This window comes from Protopterus annectens, chromosome 2.part0 (assembly GCF_019279795.1).
Source record: "Protopterus annectens isolate FY-2018-M chromosome 2.part0, PAN1.0, whole genome shotgun sequence".
In the NCBI taxonomy this organism is placed as follows: domain Eukaryota; kingdom Metazoa; phylum Chordata; order Ceratodontiformes; family Protopteridae; genus Protopterus; species Protopterus annectens.
In genome coordinates, this window is record NC_056728.1 from 1,205,863,559 (window position 1) to 1,205,879,356 (window position 15,798).

General features: G+C 38.5%; 1 protein-coding gene across 2 annotated transcripts in view; it reads left to right on the plus strand.

The window, feature by feature from the left end:
* The window catches only part of SNCA (synuclein alpha), a 978,223-nt gene extending 962,692 nt beyond the window's left edge, over nucleotides 1-15,531 (plus strand). For both annotated transcript variants that reach the window (XM_044061392.1, XM_044061391.1), the window contains exon 6: nucleotides 13,926-15,531. In XM_044061392.1, the coding sequence (XP_043917327.1) occupies nucleotides 13,926-13,958 (33 nt within the window). In that variant the 3' untranslated portion in view covers nucleotides 13,959-15,531. The remainder of the gene's footprint in view (nucleotides 1-13,925) is intronic.
* The last annotated feature ends 267 nt before the right edge of the window (nucleotides 15,532-15,798 follow it).

Here is a 15,798-nt window from a genome sequence, read left to right on the forward strand (position 1 = left end):
AGAAATGAGGAAGATGAAGTAGTAGGATACACACTTTGTGAGAGACAAAGAAATGAACAGAGATTTAAATAGCTCTAATTGCAGAGAAGTTCAAAGAATACAGATTATGGTAGTTTGGGCACATGTGCAGGAAAGCAGAAGACAAGTCTCTAATGAAGATTTGGGACAGACAAGACGAAAGTAAGAGGAATCAAGGGCATCCAGCAATGGAGTGGATTGTGTCAGAGAAGGCCTGCAACAGCCAGACATGGAGAGAAGTATTGAATTGAGAGAGATGATTACAGTTGACACATCACTCTGACCCCCATTGTGAAAAAATGGTAAAAAGAGGGTGGATGATGATGATGGTGGTGATGATGATGTTGTGCAATGGAACCTACACACACTGACATGGCTGTGTTTACTCTGGAGCCCACCCCTGATTCTCCACTAGGCAAGGAGGGACATAGAATTGCAAGCCAACCCAGCCATTCTTCATGGACTTCACCTACTCATGCAACAATAGTGGGCAGAGATACTAAACAGAAGTGTGAAAAAAGCACATAAGATTGGTGTGCCAGTGGATGTTGATGCCACGACTCCTGATCAGTGGCTAAAATAAGTGTCACACTAGGCATAAATCAATGGATGTGCAGGCATAGACAGATAGAAAACAACAGAGTTCTGATGGAGATGTTCACTGCACAATGGTATAAGTGATAACATATGTGAGAGTATGCAAAACCTGTATACAGTTATAGATCATAGAGATAGGATGTACACCCACAGGCCCAGGTTATTGGGCAGCCATTTTGCTGATCTCACTTTAACCATAGGTTACCCTGACCATATCCACGATGGCAATCATTATACCATGGTCACTGCTACTCTGTCTCCAATATGGGCCGGCCCCAGCAGGGCAGATTAATCAAGATCATGGACTGATACTTTATCACTGCTGACACCTTGGGTTTTTGCATGCAGTGCTATGACATGGCCACTCTCATGGATGTGGCATTTGTGATTTTCCTTCACATTTTATGGCAAGGCAGATATGATCCCATAGTTCCAATTCATCCTTGTCAGCGCGTACTGCTGGTAGTGCCTTTCTAAGGAGGGGAGTCTCCATGGCCAAAGCCATCCACAATCTGCATTGTTCCTACTTGTGGAACAACAACCCCTATCAAATCTATGCCCGTACAGAGCTCCAATGTTTAATGTAGCTGTGCCTGTGTGAGTCTGTACCAGTGCTGTGCAACCACACTGAAAATCTGACCCTCTTTCTCCCTGTGGCTGCTCAAACTGTTCACTGCACAATCAGCCTAGCACCCCCAATCACCCAGCTATGTAACATCCTCCTGTGTAGCCATTGCTACTCCCTGTCATTGTACCCCACTGCACCTGTGCAAATGATGATAGCTATGCCCTGCCCACAAATATATAACTTGTACATTGGATAATGTTAGGTGCACAGCATGAGCAGTCAATGCACTATACTGCATAATCTGGGTGCGGTACTGCATGCATCAATTTTAAACTTTATTGTCTTTATAATGGCCCATGCTTGTGGACCAAATATTACTTCTTTGCCATTGCCACAATGTATTGTGCTCACCTCTGCCTTGGGTGGACTTCCCCTGCAGCCAGCTCTTCTGAAGACTCTTCACTTGTCACCTCCTCCACTACTATATTTTGTCAGTCTGTTTGTCTGTCTGGCCATCTGATGGTGATCCCATGTTGTAGCTGTCTGCATATAGTCATGTTGTACAGCACTGCAAGACAACAAATATGTTGTTGCAAGTCTCTTGGTGCTCACTGCAGCTCACCATCAAAGCAATCTATGCAATGTAAGCAGGTCATCAATAATCCAAATAGACACTTGTGTGTGTGTGTGTGTGTGTGTGTGTGTGTGTGTGTGTGTGTGTGTGTGTGTGTGTGTGTGTGTGTGTGTGTGTGTGCACGTGTGTGCACGTGTGTGTGTGTGTGTGTGTGTGTGTGTGTGTGTGTGTGTGTGTGTGTGTGTGTGTGTGTGTGTGTGTGTGTGTGTGTTTGTGTGTGTATGTGTATCTGTGTGTGCCTGTGTGTGGGTGTGTGTTTGCACGCGCATGCGCACACACAAATAATTTGTCATATTTGCATGCTATAAGTTAAATAACACTAAAACTAGTCCTGTTACCATAAATTGTATACCAAAGTGATAACTGAGGCAAAACTGTGGGTTTTGTGGGAAGTCTCTTATGTTAAATATATGGAAGTTGGGTTAGATGAGCTAATACAGGATTGGCTGAAAAAATAAAAATATATGAAGAGTTGATGTTGGGGCTGAAGGCATAGTTTAGAGAAAGGAATATGGTAGGGTTGGAAATGGGCAAGATAGTACAACCATCATCAACTTATTAGTATTATTATAGTTGTTGTTATATTGTGCTGCCTTTAATGCTTTATCAATTCAAGTTTTTTAAGGGACTACATCAGTAACTTCCTAAGTCAATAACGAATATTATGATAGACTGTACTTGGAATGGTGGAAAAAGTGACTTTGGAAGAGCTAGTGCTTCTGAAGTAAGTGGGAGGGTCCTAATCTCCAGACCTGTGACTATGTCATGATTTACTTCAAATGAAAACATCTTATGTATCGTTGATGAAAATTTATGAAGCTAAATTAAAATAGCTTTCTAGACTAAGGAGTATATGACTGGCACTAGGTGAGTTGCAAACTGACTCACAGATAGAACCCACAGTGTGAAAGTAGCTGACTCCAAGTTAGACTGCCAACCAGTCATGAGTGGAGACCCACAGGGCTCAGTCCTGAGTCCTCTCCTGTTTAGTGTCTACTTCTCAGAAGACTAGGCAAACACGAAGGGACACTGGCTGACAAAGTTGCAGACGATTGCAAGTTGGGAGCCATTTTTAACTCCCCAAGTATTGTTGACATCCTACAGAAAGGCCTCACTGAGACCAAGGACTGGTGTCATAACCATGGCCTTAAGCTCAATGCCAAAAAATGTGTCATCATCCCATTTGGGAAAAACCCAGTTCCCGTGAATTACCACAACGATGGTAGTCCACTGAACGCAGAAGGCATTATAAGAGATCTGGGAACACAGGTTGACAGCAACCTCTCTTCTGAAGAAGCGTCTACACGACGTGAAAGCGCTTACCTTTGTTTATCATGTTTTCGAAATAAAGGATTGGATTTTTGTAGCTTTGCAGCTTTGCTAGATTTGTTCACAGTTTATGGTGCACCATTGGGATTTTGTACTTGGTTTCTATAGCAACCTCTCTTTTGACCACCACATTGCCACTGTGGTCAGAAAGTCCTCCTAAGTGGCACATTTCATTACTAAGGGTTTTCCATCCAGGAAGAAAGAGGTCATTGTCTCCCTCTACTCTTCCCTCATTAGGCCAATCATCGAGTACAATGTCCCATTTGGCATGTACCTCACTAGACACCTGCAACAACTGAAGAGACCGCAAAAGTATCTCACAAAGAGGATCCTAGGCCTGAGACACTTGTCCTATATGGACAGACTCAAAAAACTCCAACTATTCTCTGTCTCATATCGCCTACTTAGAGGCGATCTCTCCTTGACTTACAATGTCTGACCCAGCTCTGTTAGAAATGCTACATCTAAAGAAATCCCAATCCCTCCACACCACACACTCCAGAGGCCTCAACCTCATTACCACAATCAACAGAACATGCTTGAGGGACAGGTTCATAACCCTGAGACTGCCCATGCTATAGAATACACTTCCCATACATGTCAAACAGAGCACCTCACTGTCCCTCTTCAAGAGAAATCTTGATGAGTGGATGGGAAATAGAAAATTCACCCCAGGGATCACTCCAGTGGCTCTACTCGACAGAGGCACTGGGAACTAAGGTCGGGTGGCATAATGCCAGGGTAATCCTATGAGCTAGACTTGTAAAGGCTCCAGGGCCATTAGCCTAGTACACACCTATGAACCTACGAACCTATGAATGTGATGTAATCAGAATACATGTGAAGTGAAGATGTAAGGTACCCTTTAGATTGTAATTAAACAGAATTTTGCTTTGAATAATTTTTGGAGGTTGAAATTTGAAGGAATGCTAAACACAGCAAAGTCACCAGGTACTGGGGAGAGCTTTACCCTCATTAAATTCACCATCAGTGGAGGGTAGAGGTAAGGATGACTAAAAGTTGATTAGCGTGGAATTAAGACTAAAGTACTGAACAGAATTATGTAGAGATGGAACAAAGAACTAGAAGTGGAACTGCATGATAAAAGCTGTGCTACTTAAGTCAGATATCAAGACCTGTCACTAAATCAAGGACATTTTAAATGTTTGAGAAAAAATATTTGTAAATTTTTTTAGTATACTGGGCAGGTTATGAAGGATGATTTACATAATGAGAGCTTTATTAAAATAATTAAAAAAAAATAATCTACAAAACAATTTTACTCCAAATGTATTAAGAATTCTTTCAACTACAAATGTCTCAGAAGTGGATCTGAGAACTACAACATCCATTTTCTTCTGCAGGAGTTTTGATTTTCTGAAATTCATTTTATCAGATCATCTTCCAGAAATGAAGTCCATACATCCATCTTTCCATCCATCCTCAACCACTTTTTTTATTTTTGCGCATGGGGTCGAATGACTACATTTCTGTAGTCATTCATTATAAAATATTTCATCAGTTCATCATGTCCCACATCCATGTTCTTTGGTTTAATTTTCATCATCATTAAGCCTTTTTTGCTACAAGTGTGACCAGATAGGTTCTTCATTACTTGTGTGGTTGGGATGTCCCAAAATTGATCTCTGGTAGTCAATCATGAAGGAACTTTACTTTTAATTTGCAAGCATCATAGCAAATTGTAATCATGCCTTTTGGATTTGTGTTTAAAAAATGACAAATCTAGACAAGTTCCCCATTATACTTCCATTTAATGCATCAGTGAAGGAAATTTTAATGGACTGAATACATTTTGGCAGGGAAACTTATTAAATGGAATAATTATTACCCTAATATGGGTATGCCAAGGTAGTAGAGCTTGTTGTGTCATTGAACAATTATTATTATTATTATTATTATTATTATTATTATTATTATTAGGTTGGGTGTTGAGCTGGCATCTCTGTACCGTAAAAACCTACTACCAATCATTAGCGGACCGGAGTTCCACTGTGGTGACCCCTAACTGGGAAAAGCCGAAAGAAAAACAACAACAGTAATAACATTATTAGTAGTAGAAGTAGTAGTAGTATTAGCCACTATGTACGAAAACAGTATAAATATAATAAAATAAGAACAAGAACTTTTATTTTCATAGTCACACAGATACCAAGCTGCCATTTTACACGATAGTCAGCTGCTTTTACTTTTTATACTCTGGTTATCTTCAAACCTCTGTCCATAGTCTAATGCACTCTGGTGTGTTACTTATAAAATTCCTGTGAATTTGTTATAAATATGTTCTAGATATATTCAAGTATACCAATTTATGTGATCTCTCAAAGGAAAGACACTTGTTTACCCACAGTTCTGATGCAACATCATGGCATCATGCAGAGAATTTAGTCAAAGTCTATACAGTAATTAAGATGTTCAGTATTCAAAACTCAGCCATAGATCTCAACAGAAATCATTAAAAGGCTCACTGTTTTATTCACAAATCCTTCATCTATTGTAAATATAAAAAATTCTAAGCAATCACTCCACTTTCTAAAGTCAATGAATCCTATCTCCTTTCTGGTCTAAACTGAAAATAATTATATCCCGAGCTGACTTGCATAATGTTGTTATCCACCAGATGTTGATTATTGCTTGTTCTCATCTCACGATGTATAACATTTCTAAAGTGCTACATAATTCTTTGGGGTGTATATTATAACCGTGAAACCTCACATACGCAAATACGGAAACGTCGGCACATATTGAGTGAACTGCAAAAACACTGAACGTCCTGAACCGTGAAATTCAAAATGTCGAATCGGCATAGTTGGCCAGCCCCTCCACCCGCTACGTACTACCTACCCAAACAAAATAAATAATCCACATACATACACTTAACATAACCCTACTTCTAACCCTAAACTAAAGCTTACATATATTACTATGTATGCACTTACCTTAACCCGCACCCTAACCTTAAGGTAACTTGCACAACTACGTTAAGGAGCTATACCCAAACAAAATAAATAATCCACATACATACACTTAACAAAATCCTACTTCTAACCCTAAACTAAAGCTTACATATATTACTATGTATGCATTTACCTTAACCTGCACCCTAACCCTAAGATCCATAACTATTGCACAATTACCTTAAGGAGCTATACCAGAGAAGGGCCAACTATGATGATTGGACATTTTGAATTTCGTGCTTCAGGACGTTCGGAGTTTTCACGGTTTGCTCAATATGTGTTGATGTTTCCGTATTCACACAACTGCAGTTTCGCAGTTGTAATAAGTAACCAATTCTTTGTTGTTGAAACACTTAAAGATCCATATATAGTCTCCCCAAGCAGTCAATAAAAGACAGAAAACAGGTTTAGCCTTATCAATCTAGTCTCATAATAGATACATGACAATTGTATTATCTTCCTAGTAAAGAACCTGTTAACCCTCTCAAATTTAGAAATGTCTGTTCTAGAGTGAACACAAAACCCTGATCCATATTCCATAATTTATCTAATAATCATTTTGTAAACTGGAATTATAATAGCCTTATCCCTAGAAGAGACAATTCTTAATAGTTTCTAATAATTGAAATGTATTTTTAATATTTTATTTACCTGCCCTTTAAACTTCAATGTATTATCCAATATGATCCCTAGGTCATCATAAGGCAAACTGTTTTAATTTTATTTATTTATTTATTTATTTATTTTACAGTTTGTTTACCAGGATAGTCCATTGGGCTGAGAAGAGCCCACTTTTAATGGAGTCCAGGGGAGAAAAGCTCCATAAAAGACATTACACAGTGCAAACAAGTCATAAGCAATTGCGTGATACAGTAATACAGTTGAAGAACATAGTATTTAAAAATTGCAATCTACAGTAGGAATTTAATAGCAAAATTTAAGAAAAACATTAGCAAATATTTACAAATACGTTGTTCATACAATGGAGATATAACAGTAGAGGTAAAGGAGATTCATACAGGAATCATGTAAGAGTTATAGTAGGGTAAGAGGGACAGGAGGAGTTTAGAGCAGAAGTAAGGAAAAAAGGGAATAGTAGGAAGAAGTAGAGTAAAACATTAGGAGGTGGAGAGAAAGGTATATTAGGAGGGATATAAACGTAGTGTGAGGTCTAAGAAGAGAAAGGGAGGGAGAGTGAGTGAGAAAACAGGGTGTAATGCTGAGGGAGTTATGTGGGGTGAGAGCAGGAGCATTCCCCGAGGGATGTGAGATGAGAGTGAAGCAAGGTCTTAAAGGCAGAGTGGTTATGGGTGGTACGAATATGAAGTGGCAGGGAGTTCCAAAGGTGTGCTAGAGAGAATGATAGGAGATCAATTGAATTGATTGTAATAATTGAACTACCTAAACTATATGGATACATAAGATTATTCAAATGCATCACCTTACATTTTGTCTTATTAATTCCCATGGCATTAAGCTGGGCCTATTCAAAAACAGGATCTGAATAGTGTTACTGTACAGTCACAGATTAACTACCCCTGTTGTGTTTATTTTTTCATTTCCCAACTCAGCAACTATCAACTGTGTGGATATCACACATAAAAATATGGAAAAGAAAAGGATCCAACACTGAGTCATGGGGAAGTCACTACATTTGACATGCTAGAAGGCAATATAATAAGGGAATAAGCATTCATTGCTAAGTAATAGACTGAGAGTATAATAATGCTGAGGAAATGGGGAAAGGGTGACCTTTATCTGTCAGCAGGGCACAAATTTTATAAGAAGGGAGTTCCCAGTGCCACATATAGGTATAACGGAAGCCATAGGGCCAGTCAAAACTTTAGTTTGAGCACATGACAAGGTCATGGAGTAAAATCTTTCTGTTGTAACCAGATGGAAGGAATGTATAGTCCTCATGTCCACAGCACCAGACTGGGTAATAAATACCATATGATGGGGCGAATAAAAGTAGCATCACAGTAGTGGTAAGATCTCCTGGAACCTGCTCCAGATTATCACAAAGGCCTTACCCTCTCCTGACTGAGGCCAAAAATATTTTTGCTGAGAGATTCCACATCAGATATAACTACTGTTAAGCCTGGAGTTGTTGGAGAGAAGCAATACCTTCCCAGAAATGATAATTAATTAATTTCTTCTCTGTTTAGGGCCTTGAGAGAAATGTCTTTTCAGCTGTCATTAGCCAGAGTTCATTTGAACAAAGAAAAGGGGCAGGGATACAAACAGATGGCCGTGTTTAATGATAGTCCAAAAGATATTCTATTGGGTTATGGCTTTGATAACAGATTACTCTGTGTACATATGGTAATGTCCAGGTAAGTATGGAGGCACTGACATAGAAAATGTAGCAGTAGTAAGACCCAGCCAGTATCCATGTCTCCAATACAAACTGGTAATTTTCATTCTTCCCAGTGACGTCCCTGTTGTGGTCCATGCTTTGATGTTTTCTTGCTTGGACTATTGTAATATTTTATTTTCTGCTCTTCTCAATTCTGAGGTTGCATGTTTACAACTAATGCAAACTTCTGTAGCATATTTACTTTCTGGTGTTCCAAAACATCAGTACAACTCTCCAGTCCTACAAAGTTTATGCTGGCTTCCTGTAAAATATTGAATAATGCATAAGAGCCTTATCGTGGTGAATCTTTCATTTCACGACCTTGGAACTCCTTATTTGAAAGACCTTTTAATGTTTGCAGTCCTTCAAGTTCACTTGTTCCCTCTCTTGTTTTATGAAATCATTTTCTGTGTTGGCTTCAGGAAATATCTTTAGCACAAACCAAGTTCTATGCAGGTGGGGGATGCACGGCCCAAACCAAATATCCAGAAAAAAAGACAGGCCAGCAGAAAAAGCAGGAATGATGCAGAGTCAAAAATACAATAATATAGAGGTTTATTTGTAAACGCAAATAACCACAGACCGGTTTCGGCAGAATATGCCTTCCTCAGTGTGTTACAGACGAATATCCCCAGGAATTCAGGAAATATCTACCATTGCAGGCTTTAAGAGTGCTCTTAAAATGTACTTATTTGGTGTTACTTATTCATGAATGTTTATAGTATGCTTATGTTGTTTGGTTCTATGCTATTTTATGTTAATGATGTTGATTTGTACAGTGCTTGGGATGAGACACTTAACAAATTTGAACTTGGTATTGTGGCCACTTCAGAAAACAGAGCTAGGAGATAACAAAAACCTGGATTAAATTTGGGCCACGGCTGCCAGAAGGTAATATACTTTGTCTAAAAAAAATTACTTCAGAGGAAACATTTGATAACAATAAGTCTAAATCTAACATACCAAAGTCAAGAAGTACTGGACTTAGAAGATGACTTCATGAAAATCACAGAAAGAAAGAAAGAAAGAAAGAAAGAAAGAAAGAAAGAAAGAAAGAAAGAAAGAAAGAAAGAAAGAAAGAAATGCAAGCTAAGGCAGGCACAACTCTTTGATCCCAGACTATAAACCTTGAGGGAGGTAGCTAAGGGAGTCCCTAATCTACAAGGGCAGATGCTGACTATATACAGTGAAAAATGAGTTGTTGTACATAAAGTGAACTCTTAATGATAAACTACAGGGAGAAGTGCTGTAGCAGATGGAATCCCAGAGGCCTTTCCTCTATCACTTCTATCTGTAGCTTATAATATTCATTTGTCAGGCTGTATGAACATAAAGCACACCAAAAAGACATGAGATTGTAATGCACAACACCTGTTAGCAGTGTCACAAAGCTACTAATGCAGAAAATAAGGCCAGAGCATACCAAAGCAATAGTTCTACACTGTACTGATACAATGCACAATGTATAATCCAATGGGCAGGGCCATCTGTCAGGGCAAAGACATAACAGGTATCCTGTCTCCAAAAACTTTCATGGTCTTTCAAAATAAGAAAGTGTGACAGTTTGACATGGTGTGCTTTTACTTCAGATTGATTCCTTGACCGTATCTCAGCAAATTGTGCTTGAGTCTTGGAAGGAACAGCATGTGTAAGATGAAAATTATAATCCTGGAAAGATATCTGTTCTGCCAAAGATAAACAGATAAGAAGCTATACTAAGGCTGTCATGAATAAAATTAAAAGTAAAACATACTTGTTCTTGCCTTTTTAGTGAGATGTAATATTTTATTTTATTTTATTTTAATTTTCTTTACCAGAGTAGACCACTGATTGAGACTTAGTGCATCTTCAGCTTGGATTACTAACAAAGTTGTACCAACAAGTAGAATACAAATACAATGTGCATAGTTAAACAGCGACATTGAATATAAAACAGGTAGAAGCAGAATAGAGAAATACAATTTTTTTCTTCTAGCATGATGTAAAGAAGTAGATACAAAAGCAGAGGCAGCATATTATACAACATACTATTCTAAATATGTTATACTGTGCATGACATATACATATACATACACATATACACAAGAAATGGATGCAGCATGGAACGGTGGGCTGGAATAAATGGAATTAATGTAATACTATAAATATTAAGGTTTCGAAGTTATAACTTAGACAAGTTATGCTTCAAGGAAAGGAAGAATAAAACAGGTATGTTAGAGGGAGTTAAAGGAGGGAAGATAAAGGGTGAAGGGTAAAGGACAGTATGGCGGAAGAGGGTGCAATATAGGTTGGGTGTAAAACGGAAGGAAAGTGAGTATGAGTGACTGGAGGGGAAGTGAACTAGAAGAGAATAGTGAAGGGGGAATGTGTTATGGAGGGGGGGTGAAATAGAACAGAATAGTGAAGGGGGAATGTGTTATGGAGGGCGAAATAGAACAGAATAGTGAAGGGGAATGTGTTATGGAGGGGGTGAAATAGAACAGAATAGTGATGGGGAATGTGTTATGGAGGGTGAAACAGAACAGAATAGTGAAGGGGAATGTGTTATGGAGGGGAGGTGAAATAGAACAGAATAGTGAAGGGGGAATGTGTTATGGAGGGTGAAATAGAACAGAATAGTGAAGGGGAATGTGTTATGGAGGGGTGAAATAGAACAGAATAGTGAAGGGAATGTGTTATGGAGGGGGTGAAATAGAACAGAATAGTGAAGGGGAATGTGTTATGGAGGGGGGGGTGAAATAGAACAGAATAGTGAATGGGGAATGTGTTATGGAGGGTGAAATAGAACAGAATAGTGAAGGGAAATGTGTTATGGAGGGGGTGAAACAGAACAGAATAGTGAAGGGGAATGTGTTATGGAGGGGTGAAATAGAACAGAATAGTGAAGGGGAATGTGTTATGGAGGGTGAAATAGAACAGAATAGTGAAGGGGAATGTGTTATGGAGGGGTGAACTAGAAGAGAATAGTGAAGGGGAATGTGTTATGGAGGGGGTGAAATAGAACAGAATAGTGAAGGGGAATGTGTTATGGAGGGTGAACTAGAAGAGAATAGTGAAGGGGAATGTGTTATGGAGGGTGAAATAGAACAGAATAGTGAAGGGGAATGTGTTATGGAGAGGGGTGAAATAGAACAGAATAGTGAAGGGGGAATGTGTTATGGAGGGGGGGTGAAATAGAACAGAATAGTGAAGGGGGAATGTGTTATGGAGGGTGAAATAGCACAGAATAGTAAAGGGGAATGTGTTATGGAGGGGTGAAATAGAACAGAATAGTGAAGGGGAATGTGTTATGGAGGGGTGAAATAGAACAGAATAGTGAAGGGGGAATGTGTTATGGAGGGGGGCGTGAAATAGAACAGAATAGTGAAGGGGGAATGTGTTATGGAGGGGAGGTGAAATAGAACAGAATAGTGAAGGGGGAATGTGTTATGGAGGGGTGAACTAGAAGAGAATAGTGAAGGGGAATGTGTTATGGAGGGGTGAAATAGAACAGAATAGTGAAGGGGAATGTGTTATGGAGAGGGGTGAAATAGAACAGAATAGTGAAGGGGAATGTGTTATGGAGGGGGTGAAATAGAACAGAATAGTGAAGGGGAATGTGTTATGGAGGGTGAAATAGAACAGAATAGTGAAGGGGAATGTGTTATGGAGGGCGTGAAATAGAACAGAATAGTGAAGGGGAATGTGTTATGGAGGAGGTGAAATAGAACAGAATAGTGAAGGGGAATGTGTTATGGAGGGGGGTGAAATAGCACAGAATAGTAAAGGGGGAATGTGTTATGGAGGGTGAAATAGAACAGAATAGTGAAGGGGAATGTGTTATGGAGGGTGAAATAGAACAGAATAGTGAAGGGGGAATGTGTTATGGAGGGGGGGTGAAATAGAACAGAATAGTGAAGGGGGAATGTGTTATGGAGGGGAGGTGAAATAGAACAGAATAGTGAAGGGGGAATGTGTAATGGAGGGGGTGAACTAGAAGAGAATAGTGAAGGGGAATGTGTTATGGAGGGTGAAATAGAACAGAATAGTGAAGGGGGAATGTGTTATGGAGAGGGGGTGAAATAGAACAGAATAGTGAAGGGGGAATGTGTTATGGAGGGGGGGTGAAATAGAACAGAATAGTGAAGGGGAATGTGTTATGGAGGGGGTGAAATACAACAGAATAGTGAAGGGGAATGTGTTATGGAGGGGGTGAAATAGAACAGAATAGTGAAGGGGAATGTGTTATGGAGGGTGAAATACAACAGAATAGTGAAGGGAATGTGTTATGGAGGGGGGGTGAAATACAACAGAATAGTGAAGGGGAATGTGTTATGGAGGGGGGGTGAAATAGAACAGAATAGTGAAGGGGGAATGTGTTATGGAGGGTGAAATACAACAGAATAGTGAAGGGGAATGTGTTATGGAGGGGGGGTGAAATAGAACAGAATAGTGAAGGGGGAATGTGTTATGGAGGGGGGGTGAACTAGAACAGAATAGTGAAGGGGGAATGTGTTATGGAGGGGAGGTGAAATAGAGCAGAATAGAATAGAGGAAAAGAAAATGCATAAAACCGCATATAACTCTGCATTTACTACTCTGAAAATATATTAACATTTTAAAATCAAACTAAATGCTTGTTTTTGACCATGGAAATCTGCAGTGCAAGCCTCATGCACCTTGAAGGTCATTAAGTTAAGTCACATGATGATTTCCTTATTTAGACTTAGTCTTGCTGAATCTTACCCTTCCATTTTGGACATATAATTGTGGCATCTTAAACATTCAAATTAAAGCCACAGAAAATCTTTTGGGGACTTATACATTTCATAACATATATTTTTTACATTTTTGTACTTGTTTATGTATTTCATATAAGAAGCTAGGATTGTTTACTAATCATAGACAGTTAAAGATAACAGTTATAGAAACACTGAAGTTATAGGAGTTACTGTCTAAGGATACCCTTACAAATGGGGTTCAGCTTATACCACCGCCCATCCTTCAGTTTCGGTGGTTAAGGTTTTGTGAGAAGAAAAAAGGTATCCAGACTTTCTTTGAAATGTTTTTGTGGCAGTACCAGTTAAATATGCACTGTATGCTTTACTTCAAGGAATTAATATCAATTTCAGAGCAAAACCATAAATAATAAGTAATGGTTTTATTAGATTTACTGATATAGCAGTCAGCTGAGCCATTCATTGCACTTTCAGAAGGCTATGCTGTCATGCGAAGACTAATCTGAATTTTAATGTCTTAAGAATGCATCCATTATGAATATTAAGCCACACCCCTTTCACTTTAATACATGACATTCAGATTGGCCTTCTGTTGAGTACAAGACTGGGTCTGCATTCAAGCGTCATTGGTTGTATTTTGATTATGTGTTTCATATGTAATGACTACAATTAGAATCATGCCTTTAAATTCCTGTATTGACTAACATGTCACATGACTTTTTTGCAGGGGGACTACAATGACTACCAGTCTGATGCCTGAGCATCTGTTCACATGACACATAAATCCAGTGATGTTTCATGTCCTGTTTAAGTGATGAGGTCCGGTGTGCCCCATTGTGACGTCATTTTTGAGTCAACACTCTACAGTTTTCCCATCAAGGTGTTTGGAATATCTGTAAATGAACAACTATATTTTCTACTGTTTCCTCCTGCCAAATTTAGTTTATTGGTTCCAGAACCTTGTGGAGGGTGGGACATAGCTACTGCTGCACAAGGCTGTTATAAGAACATCTAAATATTTTTTGTAATTCTGAAATTATGACTTGTCTATATAAAGCATTTATGTTTCACTTAATTCAACACTTTGTATGTTTGCTAAGTACAGTATATATATCTTACGCAGATTTTTGTGGGAAACATATTTTACTTAATATTTTGAGCATGGACTATGCATTTATAAATAGTGCATGGGAAATCATATCAATCTGTAACAGTGTTTCATTGGCACCTGTAAACAAACTGTTTTTCTGTTAAAAATTAACTCCTTTTTGGAATTATGTATAAAAAATTAAATATGTACTGAGCAGCTTTTAATCATTTTTAGGTGCAATGATGCAAATGTGGAAATAAATATGAATAAAAAGTATTCACCCATGTAATATAACAATCACAAATGACAGAAAATTGTAGAAGTGTATATGCACTACTTTATGGTGCCATTTCTGAGGATTTAATTTGCTATGGAAATAAGTATAAAAGACTGTGTGTGGATTTACAGTGCCCCCTGTCATGTCGCACCCCCCTAAATGTATAGTTGTTTGTGGGGACCAACACTGATTCCCTTTGCATTGTGTTTTTTTCTTTTCTCCATAGCTGTACAACTGTGGAGTCAGTATATAAAATTAAGAAAGTTGTGAGGGGCTTGTCCCCCCTTGCAAAAACAGTGTTGTGGTGTATTGTGTTATGTAGAATGTTTTCTATGATTTCCAACTCAGTGAAGTGGGTGTTCATTGAAATGGGAATTCAGTTAAGTGAAATTTAGTCAAAGCGCTTTTCAGTCAAATTTTTTCAGCCATGTGAGTTTCCGTCAAGTGTGCTTCAATGACCTGATATGCACCCATACATCATCATTATTTATAGGAGTATATGTACATCAACAGTGTTTAAATCTATGGAAACCACAACTGGTCAGACAAATCACTGGCAAGTGGCACAACATCTGTACTTGAATTTAAAGGCTGTAAATTAAGAAAACACCGATATTGTTCATTGATCGCTTAATGATGCAATCCATTGAACCAAGAACTGAAGCTGATACTTCTGCAGTGTTTGAAAGTACAGCCTTTCTAAAGCCATGGTCTCTAAAGCAACTAAAGCTTCAATATATACATTTTAATGCAGGCATATCAATGCTGTTATTTGAAATTATGAGTAGGTGGGCAAGGAGTTTTTTTTCTTTCTTTTGTCTTTTGAGGAGATTACATGTGAAATATGATTTTTATCATGATTTCAAATAATGTTTTTTTTTTGACAACTTCAGAATATTTCTTTGAAACAGAATTTTACTTGTGACACTTAAAATGTGTGATTAAACTACACCTATAAAATAGAAATGTTGTCCAGTAGTGTCACATTTAATGATTATACTTTTTTCTTTCCTGGTTCTAAAGACTTGAGACTTGCTTCCGCAAACACTGAAACATGGAAGAGACCCTACACTCTTTAGAACAATGTTTTACTAAATTTGTTATCTAAGTAAGCCCACAGAGCAAAAGTATCTCTTTTCAAGAATGACCCAGTAGCACTGCCTCGTTAGCTGACTAGCTCAAAGTCACACAGTTGACAGATGAACACTGAGGGAATCAAACCCCAGACATGCA